The sequence below is a fragment of the Tribolium castaneum genome, chromosome 1 (genome assembly GCF_031307605.1).
Source record: "Tribolium castaneum strain GA2 chromosome 1, icTriCast1.1, whole genome shotgun sequence".
NCBI classification, from domain to species: domain Eukaryota; kingdom Metazoa; phylum Arthropoda; class Insecta; order Coleoptera; family Tenebrionidae; genus Tribolium; species Tribolium castaneum.
This window is the reverse complement of record NC_087394.1, coordinates 10,767,451-10,788,127: the sequence shown is the minus strand read 5'-3', so window position 1 is coordinate 10,788,127 and position 20,677 is coordinate 10,767,451. Positions and strand designations below refer to the sequence as shown.

The window sequence follows — 20,677 nt, the reverse complement described above, 5'->3', positions numbered from 1 at the left end:
GGCAATTTGCCCAAATCCCCGTTTTTGTGAATCGTTGCTGATTGGTTAATTATAGGAGTGATGGCTTACTTACTCTTAGGTAGCTACAAAAATAACAATTTTAGAAGCATTTTTGTAAATATTTTGTTGTAATATCTATTGTATACAAATTGTATGCAACGAGACTTTTTCATTTCAAGCACAACGTTAAGAGGCAATCAAACGTTTACGAGTGGAACCGTGTTCCCCATTGCACTTGCATTGCATTCGTTGTGGTGTATTAAGCAAATATTTCCCAACATCTCTCAAGTTGAGCTTTATCCAAACAACAATTTTCAAGTACATACTCTACTATAGAAAATAAAATTTCTGTCTGTATATAGAGTGATTTAAAACGAGCCTCTTCAGATCCTTAATGCAAGGGAACAGTTTTTGGTGTACTAAAAACTGTTTTTGGAAAACAAACAACCCCCAAAAAATTTTAATTGATGCCATACCCCACTTGTAGTATCTGGAATGAAAGGTGCTTTCACTGGGAATTTATCCGTGTGTTTTTTTTGATATTTTTTATAACGTTACATGTACCTACACTTTATACTAATGATACTAATGTAAGGTGACCGATCAAAAACAATAATAACATACTTTTGGTTTCTTAAAAAATTATTGATAGATAACTTTTCCCAGTGGGATAATTCCTAAGGTAGAGATAATCTCATTAGGGTCTCTCTAGAAATTATGGAACCGATGGAATTTATCAAATGATAACTCGTTCAAGAAACCGCTGGATAGTGAATTAATTATTACATTAATTACGTAGTACCTATTTAAAAAATTTGACAGAGATACTAATGTGGCTACCAGTTTTGGATATACAGTGAAATCTCTTACAAGCGGACACCGACGGTGACATGCTTTTCGTCCGGTTAATGGAGGTGTCCTCTTAAGAGAAATAAAAATTTATACACAGAAATAAACTAAAATGAATGTATTATAGAGGTAGTAGCATGATACTATTTCGTGCAATACTTGATTAGTCCTTGAAAAAAATATTGTTTTTTTTTCAAAATTTTCACAAAATGAACTTAAAACTTCCACCCACCAGATGCTTTAAAAATTTTATTTCCCAATGTCTTCGCCAATTTTTTAGTTTTCATCCCTATAATTGATCCAGAAAGCTGAATATTTTTAAGCGCTTTTGCAAACCAATTATAATTGATCAATATTTTCAATAAAAACTTCGCTATTCTTAAACATTTCCACTTTCCATTCCATTTGATGTTCATTTTTAATGATATGTGCTTGGTTTTGTCCTATTTCTTTCCATTCTGTTCTATTTATTTATTTATGATTTTTTTCTTTTAATGTCCATATACGCTTTTTTAGTTTTATTTGCTACGATCACGCTATATAAAGAATGAAATGAATCGCAAGACTTAGTACACATAAGAACTTGTGTAATAAATAATTCACTTTTTCTGAGGTCTAATCTGAAGCAGTTTCACCCGTACTTTTAATTACCAAAATTTTCTGAGGGATTGTCATAACAATAATTATTAATAACACACGCGCGTATGATATGCTGTCCGCTTAACAGAGAGATTTTGTTTCCGAGGATCCTAATTGCATTACCCGCGTCCGTCTATTGGAGAGTCCGCTTAAAAGAGAACTAATATCATTTAAAATACATTAGCTTAAAATGGAACCAACAAAATTGTTCGTTTGTCAGACGGAAGTGTCCGTTAAGAGAGATTTCACTGTAATCTGTGAAATTAATAAATAGCAAAACATAAAAGAAAAAGATGCTCATTTCAAACAATAACTTACAAAAGCTACAGATGTTTGCACAAAATTATAAAATATGGTGAAATTTTAAAATAGCGAACTCAACCTTTCAAAAAAAACTACTTCATTGACATAAATTGAAACTTAAATCTAAAAAATAGATAAAAATTTGGTAAAACCATTAAGTACCTAAGAGTATGGTCCGGTTCACAAAATACCAATGAATAGTAGGTAGACACAAATCTTCTTTTTCTTTATTTTCTTTTGAGCCTAATTTGTTTAAACATTAAAAAAAAACCGAAAATAGTTGTTCCCTTCTGCAAAGCTTTGTGATTTACTCTATAATTGCGCTTCAAATAATGACTAGTGTTTTTTTGTCACTCACAGTGTACGTGCTTGCATAAAAAGAGGAGTAAAATAATTATCCTGTCAACAGAAAAAGTGTAATACAGTCGTCGCAAAACCCAACCTTGTGTGAATTTTAAGCTCCAACAATGACTGATCGTTTCACGAGCAATATCTTTGGTTTTTTTACATCTTAGCTTAACGTTTTGACTCGGACCTGAGTTAATTTATATTTTTCAAATAGCCTTATGTACGACATAAACATTTATGTTTTTTTCAACTTGTTATAATAAACCTTTTTACCTACTACCGTTTGTACCACTTTCTAAACTCCAATCAAAACGAAATAAAACAAATTATAAGGCTTTAAATATTTCTCTTGGGACGAAGCTTTTTGAATTTTTTTCAGCATGTGGTCTTTTCTTGACCTTAATTCCCAAGTCAAATTTTTTATCTGAATTTCTTAATTTTTTGGTACCTTATCTATTATGTTGTCTGTTCCTCCTTTCAGTGTAGGTTTTCTAGGTTTTCTTTCTTTTACATTATCTTTATTTTTTATCTTCTATTATTTTTCTATACTCTATTCGAGTATATTTATTTATTTTTATTTACCTACTATTTTATCTATGTATTTTATACTGCAAAGGGGTTTTTAATATCTTCTATTATTTGTCTTCTTTAACTTCTGTCCTCTATCTTCTGCCTTCTTTATTTCCTATTTTTGGTTTGTTTTCTATTCTACCTTCGTCCCCCTTAACTTTCTCTTTTTTTCTTTGTTTAGTCTTCTATTTTCCAATCGCTATTTTTTTTATTCCAATTTTTTCTACTTATGTCATTCCTCCTCTCTTATCTTATTTCTGCACTCTCTCATAGTTTCTGTCAGCTCTATCTTCCTTTCTCTGTTTTCTTAGTCAAAGAAAATCAGGAAACATTTGCAAACATGGGTCTACAGATACTTTTTTTTTGATTAATAAAAATCTATGACCTAAGGAATCACTCCCAAAATCTTTCAACATTTTTCCCAGATATCCTGTATTCATTGTTTAAAAGTATATTTTTCGACGAACGAGCGGTTTTTAAAATATATCCATTTTTAGGGTCCCAAAAAAATTCGTACATTTTAGATTGGTATTCACCACAAAAAACGTGTCAGAATTTTTTTTAGTACGTTTGGTCACCCTATACTAATGTTGCATGAAATCCACAAAACAATTTTGAATGTTTATTTTTAAATTAAAATTAGATTGAAATTTTCTTCTGAAACACATTTTGAGTCGGAATTGAAAAAATGATCAATGCGTTACTCAAACTTTTGTCTTACATTTGGTTTGTAAGAATTCTTATATTCTCATTGAAAATTCATTTTTTAACACCATTAAAGTTTTTTGAGATGATCTAGGAAAAAATCTTATTTTCTCAAATCTTTCAACTGTTCTCCACCTTCCCACTTATTATTTATCACCGATCCAATTTCTCGAAATTTCCTAATGGTTCCACTATTTTAAATTAAATAAGGCTTTTGGAAAAAATGTACATCTATTGATAAAATCTGCCTTAAAACTTAGGATTCATGCATGTTTGATGACTTTACGAATAAACTTTTCATTTTGAAGGTAATTTTCATAACAATTTTTGAGTTTTTGGAAACTTGTGCTAGAATTGGATCCCTAATTTTGATAAAACTTAATAAAAATTTTAAAAAGACAGCTAAATTCCTGATCAAAATAGATGTAATTTGAGGTATCACAAGAAGGGTCATGTCATTTAAAATTGTGAAGGTGGTTTCTGTTACAAAAGGGATATTTTTTTAGATTTTAAAAGTATCATCCTGTACACGAATGCACTGAAACGGAAATAATTTAGCAGGGAAAACACTTTATCGTGACCCTATTTCGCTATATTATTCGCACAGACAAAAATTAATGAATTGACCATTCCAGTCACTGTTGGACGCACAAATTTGAAACAAATCTTATAAAAGTCGAGCTAAACTGTCCAAAACGTTGGCTCGATGCCAGAACGTAGTGTAGAAGTCTTTAAAACGTACCAATTAAATAAATGGGTTCGAGCATTCAAATTGTGATTAAATCAAATGCGGTTTGATGTAAACAGCTTTTTTGTGCTTTAAAAGCTCCAGCTCCGAAATGGGTTGAAAACACTGATAAATTTCGAGACGTCAGAGATTTCAGTAGTTTCTCGAGCAATTGGGAACAAAAACCAATTAAAAATTGATGGGATGTAAAGATGATTAATGAATAGTTAATTATCTGTCAAATGCAGTAGTTGATGTAAGAGCTTTAAGTGGCAAACACTAATTAGCTAATTTGCTTTGTAACTTGTGGCAGATTATGTAGGAAGTGGGAAGGCTGCAAATAAATGTAAGAGTAAAGATAAGTCAGTCAACAATTTTCACAGGTTCGTATAAATGCAGTTGTGGCTTTATAGAAACGTTTTAACTCGTTTTTTTTAGATAAACTGTTCGGTTATTTTCATGTACCTATGCAACCATATGGAAATTAGTGTTAGTGATAAACTGATAAATGATAACAATAAAATTGAAAAAAATTCATTGTTTAGTTTACCAGCCCACCTCAACTCTAAATTTGAAAAATCTAATGACCCAATATCGAGTGAGGATCAATTAATTAGATATTTGTCGTCTAATAAAATTATCAGATTATTGTAAACCCCATAAATTATTCTTTATCTCAGAGTGTTTCCAAATCCATACTTAAACAATTTGCCCAGAAATTAAACTAATGATTACTGCACTTTATGGCCAAAAACCTATATTTTTTATTCACAGAAAGTAATTATCCTAAAAATAAATGATTAATTCTCAAATAAATCGTGTCATTTTAAAATTAACTGAAATTATTAATTAATTATTGAAGTTGCGAATATATCTACACTTCTGAACATTAATTTTATTACAGAAGTTTACTCTAATTCAATTGAACAACTGTTATTGATGAGTTATTAGTTTACAAGTTTTCGAGACTTGTACAGAAATGTATAAATGTGTAATAGTTTTTCAACAGTTTAGTGTTAAGTTGGTGAGGCTTCTTTCATACTGAGAAAAATGTAATTATTTGTTGAGTAAAAATAAAACTAAATTTACTTCAAGGGACGTCGTAAGCAGAGCTGACAAGTTATTGAACAAATTAGCTTCGTTACAGCAACAACTCTCCTTAATAAAAAGTAGACAAGCGATAGCTAAAGCTTTAGAATTAGCTTTAAACGTTTTTTAATCATTTGATTTTTTGGATATTTGTAACAAAGCTTTTTATACTTTTCTTTACAGTTGAAATTTTCAGTTTAGAGAAAATAAACTTGAATCTACAAGGTAGAAACTTTTTCCATTGCTACTTGGTAAATATCGATGTAATAGTCTAATAACATATTTAACACGAATGTCTTAACTCAAGTAATCGAAAAATAGGTTCTGTTATGTTTGTTTAAACATTGTTTATTCGCTTTTGAAAATTCTAAAATACGAGGGTTACATACTGATTTAAAATAAATTTAAAGCAATTAACAGTGAACCAAAGTGATTTTTTAATTAAGGATCCGACATGAATGACGTTGGAAGAACAAAGAAATTTACTAGAATTTTGCCTAGCCCGGAAATTACAGTGGTTCTCTTATTAAGAAACAAATAATAAATTTCTTTTCGTACATCCTGTATTTTTAATTTCATAACTAATTAAAATATTACAATTTCCTGTAGCTACTATATTTGGAACAATAAAAGCGTTTGTCCGAAAAAGAAATTGGTTGCTTTGATCCTCCTTATTGTTATCCAAATTTCAATGATAAACCTGACAAATACGTTTAATCTACGGATATCTAAAGGATAGGAAATGAAACGAAGTACAAATAAAACGTTCCCGTTCTCGATAGTTCAGTTAACGTCGCCAGAAAGCGCAGTTGTTTCATTACCGTCTAAGTGTTTTGAATTTTGAAATGTTATAACGATTAAACTCTTATCAAACAAAAAAATACAGGCAGATAGGGCATTAAATTTAAAAAATGCATTTTAAATTGATTTTTTAGGGAATGTGTTTGGTACAAATTCTCAAAATTAACAATCATCGCTATAAAACAAGAAAAATATTATTTTTCTTGTATTTTATTTCTGTACTGGCTGAAGAAAGTAGTCTTGGCTAAAATTCGCCCAAATAAAAAGTAAATAAACAAATAAATAAATAATTTCAGTAATTCTATGTGTAAACCTCTAAGATAATTTTAATATTTTGAAATTCCCAATATTTTAGATAAATCCAAATCCATCCGATAATTTCCAAAATATGTACAAATATATCCAATTCCAATAATTCAAATATTTACAAATTTATGCTTGTAATTCCAACATAATTTTCAAAATAACTAACTTCTTTAAATTTTACTTAATTACTATAGTATGCATTAAAAAATTTGCGGTAATTTTCTAATTATAGTCTTGGAGAATTCCAAAAAGAATTCTAGTTATTTGAAAAAGTACCCATTGCAATAATTTCGATAATTCCATAAATAATTTTAGTAATTCCAGAAAAAATCCAGTAATTCACAAATAATTGCAGCAATATCAATTTAGTAATTGAAGGGTATACAGGGTGTTGCTTTTTCGAGGTCTACCATGGGACCTCGAAAATTATAGCTATTATAATTAGAAAATTAGCTCAACTATTATAAGAGAAACGAGGTCGCTTAAATTAGGGAAAATTTGTGCATTTTTATGTTGAACAATTATTGAGAGAAACAGAAAATTTGATGTTTAATTTTTAGTTTTTGAATTATTGAGAAAAATCAAATTTTGAGATTTTCGTTGTTTTTTTTAAGCGAAAACAAGAAGAACTAGATGTTTATAAGTAGGACTTTCTTCAGGCACTTTTTTACAAAAAAATTAAACTTCATTGCTTTTTCCATGGCGTTCTTGATACTTGATGACAGAGTTACAACAATCAACTTTAGTTTTTCTCATGGACGCCATATTTGATATTTGTATTTTAGAAAAGTTTTTTTGTTCCTGATTACACTGATGTGTCATATGATATGATGAAATCTTATTAGTTGTTTCAAAACTTTAAAAACGCCAAGGTCGCATTATCTATCAAAATTAGCTGTGACAAATTATTCTTCGAAAAAATAATAGCTAACGTAATTTATACTTTCAATATACAAGATCTAACCATTGATAACTGTTTTACATTTTTATCAACTTTATTTACAAAAATGGATTTGGTAAAATGCGACGTTGGCGTTTTTATAGTTTTGAAAGAGCTAATACATGCTGATTAAAATTAAGCAGAAAGAGTTTTTGCAAAGAGTGCTTTAGAAAAAACGTTAAAGATGTTGTTTAACAAACTAAACTTTGACATTTCTATTAAATATCGGGCAGAATTTATATACTTTTATCTTGAACCTTGAAGATCCAAATTCAATTAAACCTCTAACATCTAACTTAAAAAATACAAGTATCAAATATGGCGTCCATAAGAAAAACTACAGTTGAGTGTTGTATAGTCCGGGACATTTCTATATGAGATACGTCATACCGCATACCTTGACGCGAGACTATATAGGGCACAAAAACTAGATAAGAGCTCAAATTTAGGGAACTTGGTTGTTTGATGTGTTTGATAGATGACAAATGTAAACAATAATTCTACTACAATAATACTACAATAATTCTTTATTGTAGTAAAGTACAGCAAAATGTACCAACTAGAACACTTAAAAACAAATGGAGAAACCTTCAAATGCTTTGAAGTACCGTTGCTGGATTACTGTTGAGGTTATGTTTGACCTTGGTATGACTGTCAGGTTTAAAGTTGAAATTTGCATTAAAAAGGCCATAAAAGCCTCGAAGTGCCTTTTAGGGTAGTCATCGTCATGTTCCAATTGCATGCCTCCTCTCTGCCACATCAGTAAAATTTGCCACAAAAGTTTAAAAAAACGACTTTAAACAACAAAAAGGGCCCTATTTTCATTAACAATGAGACATATCTCGCTGCATGCGGCACGACTTAGGCCTCATAGACCAATCTCATTGTGAATGGTTTTCGCTGAGGTCACTTTGAGAGGGTTTCACTGAGACTGACGTTGGCGGAAGGCTGAAACCTGCCTCGCAACAAGTCTTTGCACCAACATTCGAAAATGCTGTCAATGGCTTAAAATGATAAACTGTGTCAGTTTTTTTGTGTCTTTTGGGATTAGTCTTTGAGTCCTGTCGCGCCGCATGTAGCGAAGCAGATCTTGGGTTCTTTAAGAAACAGTTTCAATGTACACCACAAGACATACACTGAGACGGCCTCATGCCTCATATCATGGCTTGTAATTGACAGCGTTTTATAGAATGATTTGGAATCATAATGCAGAGATTGTTGCGAGACAGGCAGGCAGGTCTCAAGCCTACTGCAGAAGTCGCTCTCAGTGAGTCCATGTCTTAGAGATACAAGACCAATTTAGACCATTTACAGTGAGATTGGTGCCCGAGACCTATGTCATGCAGGAAGCCAAACTTCATCGTGAATGGACCCTTTTCAATGGAGGTGTGCTTTTTGAATAAATTTGAAATGGCCTTTTTGAAAAAAGCAGTTGTCTCTCTTTTATTCATCTATTCAACACGTTTGTATTCGATGCACTTACACCAATTTCATTATCAGTGTCTTGATTATCAGGCAAGGGCAAAGTGGAATTGGAGGCAACCCAGAAATAAAAACACTTTAATTTCCTTTATTAGTAGGCTATATTTTTTTATAAAAGACGACTACTCTCAGATAGAGACGTACAAAAATGTAAACAAGAGTAAAAGTTGGTTTTTCGCAATATTTCACACTATTCTTCCACACGTCCACAGTAAAATCAGAAAGCGCTTGTTGTTATAAAGCCCTTATTATGTTTTTCGACGATGGCTGAGACTTTGTGACGTATTTGTTAAACGTAAGTTTTCAAATACCCCATGCCAGTGCAACGGAGTTATATTAACAATTTTATGGGATTATTTTTAACTTTACACCCATTCTGCTTGAAACAAGAGTCGCTACCAGGAAATAACAACGAAAAAAGTGGACCCAAAAGGCTTCAGCTGCAAATTATAAACACTATCTGTGATTTTTTTAATATTTTTTTTAATAATTAATTAATAAATGTCGTGAACTTACTTTGAAGTAAACAGTGAGCTCCATCTATAACTCATAATTACTTGAACCGCAATTCCCATCATCAAAATGTGCAAAACTGCGATAAGTGAGGTTATGCAGGTATGCACTTTGTTTTCCAGTTTTTCACACAAAATATATCACAAATTGCGCAAATCATACAACCAGCGACAGTCAGTACTGTCAGTACGTCACAGCAGCTTTCTCCAGCACAATCACTGACTGCAATTCTGTGTTGTGCCATTAACGTCTCATCATATAATCTATAATTGTTATATGACAAGTAATGTTTCTACCTTCAAAAATACTTGCGTAAATATTTTATTATCCCGTTAGTAAACACTTTTAAAGCAGCCACTGGTTATATAGATTAAAATTATAACATTTCTTTTGTTATTGTGTTATTGTTTACATCAGTCAGCTGTTTACTGTCATTTTCTAATGCTACCAATTTAAAAAATGTCCCTGTTATTAAAGCTCAAGGACCATAGAATGAGAGAGAGAACATTTTTTGTTCACATAGACGCTGAATATACGTATAAATGTCAGAAAATTCAAATTTTTTATGTCCAAATAGAAATGTCCCGGACTGTAACTCTGACATCAAGAATGCGTTGAAAATTACGATGACAGATTACTTGTAAAAAAAGTGCCTGAAGAACGCCTTAATTAAGAACGTCTAGTGTTCTTGGTTTTCGATTGAAAAATTAAAAACGAAAATTACAATTTCCGTTTTTTTTCGAATAATTCAAAAACTAAAAATAACATCAAATTTACAAGATAAAAATGCGTAACTTTGCCCAGCCTCGTATAACTGAGATCCCCACGGTGGAACTCGAAAAACGGACACCCTGTATAATCAATTTCACTCAGTCATTTCATCTCCTAACAAGATTTTTTTCACATTTAGCTAAACAGAAGTAGTTACTATGCAATGCACGTGGTTTATTGCTAAACTATTATTTATTATTAATTATTATTATTTCATAATCATTAAAGTTTCATAGATTTTAAATAAATTGTTTTCATTGAATTATATTTGGTGTGTCTCAGTGTGTCTTAGCAACTCCACAAGCGCGAACTGCATTTCTATTTGGAGACAGCTCCACTTTTATTTCCTGATTCATGCAGCAGCTCCTTTCAGAGCTGACCAGTCCAACACAATGGCCGTGGTGTGCAAATACAGTGAAATAAATGATCTGTCTCGCCTTCAATCCACAAATTTCACAATGGATTTCCTCTTGAATCGTCAATTGGCCCTTCACAACTCCCATTATTATCGCGTTTCAAACTTGAAATAAAACCAATTAAGTCCCTGAATTGATTCGTTAAAAGTTGCTTCAGTTTCCTGTCATTGAAACTTGCCAAATCCTTAACAGGCCAAGTAAAAACGAAATTCGCGGTTAGTGTTTTTCCTGCGATTGTTGTCGACGTTTCGTAATGAATGTTAATTCGCATCAGCGTGACAAACCGACTTGCTAAGCGCAAAACAAATTAAAGAAATGGATCTAATAAAGCTGCAACCTTGACCAGCGTTAGCACACAGTGATTTTGCCAACGTGTGTGCGCAATGTGCGCCACTTTCCAGCTTTAAGCTCAAAACGTAATAAAGCACTGAAGGGTGAATAAAATATGAATAAATTTGTTGCTGCGTTTAACGTATGTGTCACGATAACTGAAAAATCCAATATAAACCAAATAAAAGACGTGCAAACGTAAACATACGCCTGGATTTGAAATGTAAATTTCGTGTTGGAGCTCTATTGGAATAAATTTTACCTTGTCTTTTTGTGTCGGCGAAAACAAAGTTAGTTCATGATGCGGAAAATGACGTTTCGACACGAGATATTAAGGGAAAATGTGAAGATGCTGACGTCATGGAATTCATATAAAATTATTCGATCGATTTAAATCACGCATTGAAGTAAACAGCTACTGAAGAATATAAAAATTTCAACAACGCTCATTTAAAAAAATGTTAAGAAAAATGATCCGTTATGGGTCGCATGTAAGACATCTCGTCATTCATATTTGATATGCCATCTTACTGCAGAAAATACAGGAGATGAATTTGAATGTTTGCGTTTTACACATTCACATTTCTATATTTATTTTTTACCTTTTTAGGGAAAAGAACAGTAACCGATAACACAAAACTCACAGAATGTATATTTTCAACAGGTCATTCATACCTACAGAGTGTCCTAACAATTCGAAAAAGTTCCATAACTATATTAGAAATAGTGACTTTCTTTTTTTTAATTTATAGCTGCGTTTCTGCTACATATTTTTAAAATATTGCGGTATATTATAGACGTGTTAAAAACCACTAAATTTTATTGCATTTTTGGACGTAGCTTTTAATACTGATTATTTTAATCTAAAGTTGGATTGGTCGATTCTGCTTAGTTTTTTATATAATTTGATTTTTTGACAAAAACTCGTTTTATTTAAAAATTTATTGCACAAAAACGAAAAATCGTAGAAAAGTAGGACTTCTACCACTTCAAAGGGAAAATCCCAGACTTGAATCTGTTCCAATTGTTTAGCGCATTGCAATTAGAAACGTAGAAAAATTAAAAAACTGTTAAAAGTTGAATAACTTGACAAAGTTAAATGCAACACCACATTTTTATTCTTGCTTTTCAAAGATTATAAAATTGTCTATATAAAAACATAAAGTTTCAAAAACCTGAAGTTAATAACTAAAAAGATATTTCACTTTAAAAGTTAATTTCAGCAACAATGTAAACTATTCATGAGCATTGTTGTTACCATAATAAACCATAACATAACATAGCAACTCCACTCCAGACCATTTGTTCGAGTTTCTATAGGAAATTAAAAATTCGCCATAAATATTAAAATTTCAGTTATTTAACTGTAATAAATGACAAATTATAGCCTAAAGGTAACAATGAAGTTATTATTAGGTGAAAATTTTACTTTTCAACTACTGAAGCAATAGTTATAATTTTTTTAATGTTTAAAGTTAATATCTGTTGGGCAATCAGAAAAGACACTTAACTGTTATTCATTTAAAATTTTAAGTTATTCAACTTGCAACAAACTTCTTTATTTTTGTTTACTTTTTTTGACGTTAGCTAATAAAAATAATATACCCTTTAAGTCTGAACCTTCTTCTTTAAAGTAGTGAAAGTGCTACTTTATTTTTTTTAAAAGAGCGTGTTTTTGCCAAAAAAATCAAATTATTTAAAAAATAAAGCAAAATCGACCATTAACAATTTAGCTTAAAAACATCAGGTTAAAAGCTACATTCAAAAATGCAAAAAATATTGGTTGTACCGTAAAAAAAAGTGTGTGTTGTAGTTAAATTCGGAAACAGCCTGTATAATTTAAAACAACTTTAGTTAAGTCATGGGGTTAGTATGTACGGCTTTCGTAAAAAAATATTAATTTTATAACTTTTTTTCACATCGCTGACACACTCTGTATATCAGGAGAGCTAAATAGCCTGTTATTAGCTTATGTTAGTTCTAGAGCAAAACTCATTTTTTTGCGAAACTTCCGATATTTTTCTCCCTTCTTGAAATACAATGTGTTAAAAAATTGTTGTTCATCAAGTTGACTATGGAATTTGAATATAATGTACCGCTGAAATTGTAAATGCCGTCAAAGTGACAGAACCGTCAAAATAATACAAAAAAGTTTCGACTCTAAAAATGAAAGAGAAAACAGCAACAAATATCGAAAATATAAAATACAAATCAAGCCAAATCCGACCCTTGAAACAACTGCCGAAAAATGCAAAAAAAGTGTGAGTAAAAAGCTAATTTAATTTGACAGAGATGACAGTACTCAGAAATTACAATAATTATTTGGACGAAGCGGCACATTAATCGACTTGAACAATCATTTTTGAACACATTGTATTTTTTTTAAATCACAGATTAAAAAAATTGTTTTTATATAACGTGTATAACTAGAAATACAAAATGATTAAACTACGTAGAACTAGAAATTAGGAGACGAAACGAGGTACAAATTGGACGATTTTTTGAACCCCAAATTAGAACAGCAGAGTAAAAATGAGGGCGCTTCGAGCGTTATACCGTCTTGGCGCCAAAGCGTTTGAAATTAATGTAAATCCAATCAATTCCCTAATTATTTGGAAAAAAAGGATGTTTGATTATTAATTTTTGAGATACACTAATAGAAATAATGTACTTTTAACAGACTCACGTTGTGTAACTATGTTTTTTTAAATTTTTTTACTTATTTTATTAAAAATTTCATTTCTTCTTTTTTTATAAATAAGTGATCTACCATGAACAGTAATCAACCCAAATTATTCCAAAAATTAATAACATCATGAATGTGGCTATGAAATGAAATATGGCATTGACAAAAATGAAATTGACCTATTTAAGGATTTTTTTGAAAAATTACCCATAACATATTAGGAGATATACTACTTTTGTTTCAGTCAGTATAACTCGAATTAGTTTTTCTGCTTAATAAGAAAACATTTTCCGGTTCATACACAGTTTCTATATAATATAAGTTTATACTGGGTGTATCAGAAAAACGTGTCTTAATTTAACAGATAACAGAGCTCAACACAAAAACATCTTTTCTATTAGCAATTGTTTAATAAAAAATTCGCAAATTTAATTAAAATTTGGAAAAAGATAACACACTGAAACGTGAACCCGCCTATGGGTACAAAAATAAAAGAGCCGAACTATTTTCGTTGTGATAGAAACGGACAATTTAAACAGTTTAAATTAACAATGAAAATTGTGGCTAGAATACAAACAAATTATTAAACACTGACCGGCTCGTTTGCACAAAAAAGAAGGAAAACAGTGAAGATTCTAAATTTTGCAAAATATTATATAGAAAAGTTGTTATATTTGATGAGTTTTATTAAGACACGTATTTCTGATACACCCTGTATTATCCAAACGCTAAAACAAAAAACATTCGCCATTTACAATTTAAAGCAAAGAAATAGCATCTGTTTGTGAAACCCTGTTGGAAAACTGTTCTCATCAATTGCCATTTTGCATTTTTACAAGTGTGGTTTAAAGCATGCAATAAATTCGGTAATGCACTTGCTCCCAAGTGAACTAATTTGGTATTAAAATTTCAGACCCGCCCTATAATTACCATCGACTTTTCCCGAAAACTTACAAACTTAGCCAACGCGCACTGCGTGTCAAAGCGTAATTTATTCATGCGATTAAATTTTTAAAGAGGGTTGGATTAAAATTAGACAGAATAATATCAACCATATGATAAAACCCGAAGGCTTGCTGCTCTTCGTGGAATTCCTACATAAAAAGCCATTAAATCCCCCAAGCTTGATTAAAATTTCATTTCATTAATCATCGAAACCTGGTCGAACGATATAAATAGAACCGAAGTGATATAGCAGGGCTCTCTGCCATCATGTCTCGATTAAAAAAGCGGATAATTAAAGTGTGTCAAACCATTTAACGTTCAGCCAACGTATGCCTTGTCCCCACCTATGTAAAATTTTAATCGAACCGTTTGAAAAATTTACATCCACTCTATTTCGATTAAAATTAATTTTTAACTGTCACAGCGTATAGCTGAAATTTTCGAACACTAATCCTATTGGCGCGTGAAATTGGATTCATCAATTTCCTCTAGTTTCAGTGCCTCTAATTTAATCAAGCTCTAGCTTCCAAATTAAAATTCCTTCCAATTTTATTAATTTTTGTTCGTTAGCTGATGTGCAAATTTGCCAATTTAAGTTTTTAAATTAAGCGGGCGAAATTGCCATTAGTGATAATAAAGCTTTATTAAGCTGAGCTTTTTTGCAAGGATTATTTTTCTTGCCTTGATCCTTAAGTTCCGCTTTGTTACGAAAAATTAACCAGTGGAAATGACGTTGCTTAATCACTAAAATACAAGCTTTATTCTTCAAGTTCACCGTAATAACAATGGCAGTGAAATGAAACGGCTCTAGACGCAATTTAACGCAGTTTAGTCGCATTATTCTAAAATAATACCAAAGGAAAATTATCACACTTGAGGAGTTTTTGATGGAATATTTTACTCGGCAAAACGCAAAATTAACGATAGATGCACACAAGAAGGCGATCTGAATACCAATTAAGCCAATTATAACGACTTTGTTACTCCCAGCGTCTAATTTCCTTGCAATTTGAATTGCAAAATCAAGTGATACTTTTATAATATTTCCAAGAAATATCAAGTTTTTCTCGGTTGTGTTTTCACGAGAACATAAAACTTGATCCTTTAGCTTTGAAAAAACTCATCAGCAACTTTTCAGATGTTCATCTGGGGGTAAACTGTCAATAAAGTTAAACGACATTTCAGGTTTTGTACAAGAACTCTTCCTTGATAAAATTCATTTTTTGTTACAGACTGATCTGGAATACGTTCTTCAAGTCGCCAAAGAAATTGAAATGAGGTAAGGTTTCGTATTAGACGTAAGAAAAAATGAGCTTTCATTAGCGTCCGGCTTCTTTTAATAAAGAAAAGAATGCAATGGTCAAATAAATTAGAGCGAAACCTAATAAATGGAATTCCTTTTTTCCACACAAATTGTTTTATTATTAAATTTAATCAAAATAAAAGTACGTGACGTGTGTGTACTATGTGATGTATCGATTTTTTGGGTCACCTGTGCCATGTTTTAATCAATCATCGATTTATTTGAATGCGTCAGTCGTGGATCATTTATTTATTTACCGTCACGTCAAGAGATAATCAGTAGCAGCAGACAGAGTCTTAAGACGCTTTATGAATGTTTATTGTCTTCAATACACAATATGAATGGCTTATTAAATAAATTTAAGAAACGTTTTGTTACAATGACGTTAATGGGAGACACGTATCCAATTTATTTTACATAAACATTAATCTTGAACGTTTTTTGGATCAGTAGCACTAAAAGTAATTTACTAAAATACTAAAGTCAAGGATAATGATGTCCTTAATGGTTTACTGAAAATTTAAATGTGTTACCAAATTGAGAAACAATAATTGTCACCTTCATTTAACATTTTTGGTAACTAATACATACATATCAAGTTGTGACAACTCAATAATCTGGCGACTTTTTCTCTACTGTTTTGTACAGTTCTAATTTTTTTTTATAAAAATTCTTTTTTTTTGAAGCTCATTTATTCGTTTAAAAATAAGTTACATATATTTTGTGAAAAAGTGGAGCCGGGTAAAAACAGGCGTTGCATTCAAATTTTGTATTGGTTTAGACAGAACTTGAAAAGTGCTCATATTTCATTCTAGAGAGTGTTTTTAAGGCTGCCACAGTGTAAATGAATTTCTATGTTTATATATTAGTGTTTTCGAAATTTTTTAATTTTTGGACTTTTCTAAAAACTGTGTCTGTTTATGAAGAAAACTTTTTCAATTTTTTTTTCTTTTTTAAAATTGCAGGTTTTCTTAAGAATTTTGATGATTTATTTTTTCCAAGTTTTCTATTTATTTAGTTTTGCTTTTGTAATCTGTTGGTTAATTTTTTTTGTTCATCCTGTATAACCATCGACCCCTGATTTAATTACATTTATGTTTTGATAAAAGATACCTCTTGGGTGATTCGAAACTGCAGTGAAAATTAGACTGTGAAGAAAACTTTTTGTTAGTGTTTTCTAAATTATAGATATTTGGTGATATGAAGCTGCTGTAAAAACTGTGTCGGTTTATGAAGACACCTTTTTAAAATTTTCTTTTCTTTTCGAGTTTTCTATTTATTTAGTTTTTTTATTGCAAGTTATTATCTTAAGAATTTTTGAAATGTGTTTTTTGGCAACATCTTTTTATTCAATCTGTAAAACCATCGTTCCAAGAGCCCTCCCTCAAACATCATAATTTTTTAATAATATAAAAGCCTAATTAACAATTTTTTTTTAAATAATCACATTGAAGTTTTTTTAATGCACATTTAGTAATAAGGAAAGTAAAGTAAAGTAAAGTATAAGGAAAGTATAAGAAATATCACTAAAAAAATACAATTTCCTGGCAACGTTTCGATTCTAATTGAATATTCTTCAACCCGTTCATAAAAAACAATTGCCAGCCTGAAGAAGACTAAATTAAAATCGAAAAGTCGTCAGAAGATTGTATTTTTTTGAGTGATAGTCCAAAAAAACACGAAATACCTTTCCTTATAATGAAAATAAATTATTGTCACTTAATAAAATATTATAGGAAGATTCTCGAAAACTAAAACAAGGAAGTTACTTAGAAGTTCTTTTTACGTCCAGAAGTTTTTATTAGTTAACTGTATGTAAATTAATATTGCCTGTTATATTTTATATTGTAGTTTTTTTTTAATTAACAACTACGTATATTAAAAAATGCACAAAATATAGGGTGTTTTATACAAAAGAAATATATATATAAATTTGCATTGTAACATTTTTTGGGCTTAAATTTTGCACAAAAATTAAAAAAAAAATCTAAATTTTTTACATACCAACATTAAAAGTTTCATTCAATAATGTCACTATTATAAAAGAAATTTGAAAGCCCCCCTCCAAAATTAATTTCTGGATCCGCCCCTCCATCGGTCCCTGATGAAATTATATTTTTATCTTTTGATTAAAGCTACTTATTGGGTGATTTCAAACTGCAGTGAAGATGAGATGACCATTTGTGAAGAAAACTTTTTCAAAATTTAATTTTGTTTCCAAAAGCTTTCTATTTATTTAATTTTCAAATTGCAGATTATCTTGCGAATATTTGTAATTGTTTAAATAATTAATAGTAAGACTGATTTTTTTATTATTTCAAATGACATTCTGAAACAAACGACACTTACTGGCTTTTGTTGCTTTATGCAAAAGCTACGTAAAAAAATGTCGTTAACTCAAAAAAAAATACAGGGTGAGTCAATAGTAGGTTATTTCTAAATTTTTGTTAATATGCAACCAATAATACTGATGCCAGGAGACCAGATCGGTAATCAAAATTTCAAAATTAATCCACGATTACATTGTTCTGAGTATTGTTTTGTCAAAATTTTATTATGGACTATTATTATTTAAAAGATAAAAAAGCAATGTTGATTCCAATTGATTGGTTGAACTAATGGTAAGTGCAATTGGTAGTTTTGGTTGCATTTTAGGACATATCAGAAATAATCCACTATTGATTCACCTTGTATTTAAAATTAAGTTTGAGTAGCTCACATTTAATTGCGAATTAGAGTTTGGTTACATTTAATTGTGAGCTATACACAACGAAAAATCTTTTTTGGGGTATTTTTTTAAGGCCAGCGAGAATACTTGGCCCAAATCATGCACAAAATATTGAAAAATCGATTGTTTCAAAATATCGTTAGAAGTAATTTTAAACAATTTTTTTTTCGAAACAATATTAATTAATTCTGATTACTTAAAAAAAATTGGAAAAAATATTCTTTCAGTAGACTTACACTGTTTCGTTTAAAAAGATGTATCTATATTTTGTTTACATCAGTTTTAATTAGACTATTATAAAAAGAGATGTTTTATAAAACCGAACAAAAGATAGACTACCATAAATAAAAAGTATTATGGAGGTTAAAAATTATGAAAAAAACAAAAACGACGTTTTAATGTTTTGCGAAGTCGGTTTCTTCTTCCAATCGGTAGTTGTGACAAATACATAATTTCACTTATATTTTCTCAAAAAAACAGGCAACTTTTCTACAACTTTATTTTTATTATTGTTTTTCAATAAATCGGCGCCTTTTCCTTGGCTGTTTTGCTATAAATATTCAGTTCATTTTTTTAAACAGTATAATGGCTTTTACAGAGCTAACCGCAGAACATATTCGATTACAGTTTTTGTGGTTTAGTTCATGATCGCTTGCCGAATTTAAATTTATTCAACGACTAAATTTTTTTTGCATATTTTTAAAACTATCAGCATTTAAATCAGACATTTTGAGTTACATTTGTGACTTTTTCACGTCTTTAGTAGTCTAGCTAACGTGCAAAATCTAAACTTACAATTAATTAGTGTGATTTTTTAAAATTTGCATTTTTTGTGATAACCTACCACTATATCGTCTTGTATGTTTTTCTTGTGTTTTTAAACATAGACGAAGTTGTTAACCATTTTTTATTTCAAACAAATATAGATTTAAAACAATTTTAATTCAAAACTTTAACCAACATCGTACCTAACAACAGGAAAATCTGTTGGGGAAAACAGGAACTGTTGTGCAGAGGTTACATAATAACCTATTTGCTGCTTGGTAGCGTCTGCTACATACGGGAAACTTGAAAATGCTATTCGAGCCCAATTAGAAGCGAATCAGGAGTTTCTTGTTAAAAATGCATTAACTAAATTAATGTAAAAATTGCTTGTTAAAATTTATGGAAACATCGGTTTATTGGGTCTTAACAAACAAGCAAGAATCTTTCCAATTAAGATCTTTTTTATATTAGCCATAAAGAACGTAATAAAGGTAATGAGGGCAATATAAATGGTCTTAAACTTAATTTGAATCACATAATTATGTTTACGCCTGAAAAAAATGTGTAATGGGTTCTATAAAACTTCATCTCGGTGGTCTGGCTTTCGCATAGTCGGGATCGCTTTAAAACGTTTTTTATAATAAATTGCACGGATCTAATTAATGCACATTTTTCCTCTTTGATATAGGGTGTCCCAGAGTGTTGGAAAAGTCCATTAAACTAGTTTTTTTATCCATAAATCGATGAAGGTTGAAGCCAGTGTATAAAAAAATTATGACAAGTTTTTTAAATATTCATTATAAAGTATCCGTATTTAACAATTTTTGCTGAATTAAAAAGCTTCTTCTTTTCAATATCATTGTGAATTAGGTAATGTAGACAGTAATCGGCTATCATAATTTTATCTCAAAAACCTTTATACCTCTCTTTGTAATACTTTAAATCTTGTTGGAAACGTTCACTATATTTATCGCTCAAGTTTCCTACGATAATTTTACCACAAACTTAATAAAAGTAGTTTGAGTTTAATTTACATTCTTTGGGGACATTTTAAAACAAATAAAACACCTTTTTTAATATTACATAAAAACTCATAAGTTCAAGCTTTAAGAATACAGACTGAACAAAAAGTAACGCACAAAATTCATATATTTGTTATTACTGTTATTAGCTATTTTTCAAAAAAATTTCGAAGGGGTCAATTTTTTAAATGTTACATATTGACATTATAGTGACATTTATGATGACATTCGTTTAGGAGTTGTGACATCGTTTCTTAATTTGTTTTAATTCAAAACTGAATTTTTTTTACTGCTTTAGATACTTCACATCTTTGTCTCTCTCCAAATTTATTAAAATAAAAAAAGTTCACAATAAAACATAATGGCCTTTATCTTTTTGTTCTTGATTTATTTTGTAAGCGGCAATTGTTTTTTATAATTACACAAAAATTAATAATAC

The 20,677-nt window shown here is 30.2% G+C and overlaps 1 protein-coding gene across 1 annotated transcript in view; it reads left to right on the top strand.

Moving 5' to 3' along the window:
• The window catches only part of Mgat4a (alpha-1,3-mannosyl-glycoprotein 4-beta-N-acetylglucosaminyltransferase a), a 125,907-nt gene that overhangs the window by 66,799 nt on the left and 38,431 nt on the right, over window positions 1-20,677 (top strand). The window contains exon 3 of the mRNA XM_008202385.3: window positions 15,653-15,699. Coding sequence (XP_008200607.1) covers window positions 15,653-15,699 — 47 coding nt within the window. The remainder of the gene's footprint in view (window positions 1-15,652; window positions 15,700-20,677) is intronic.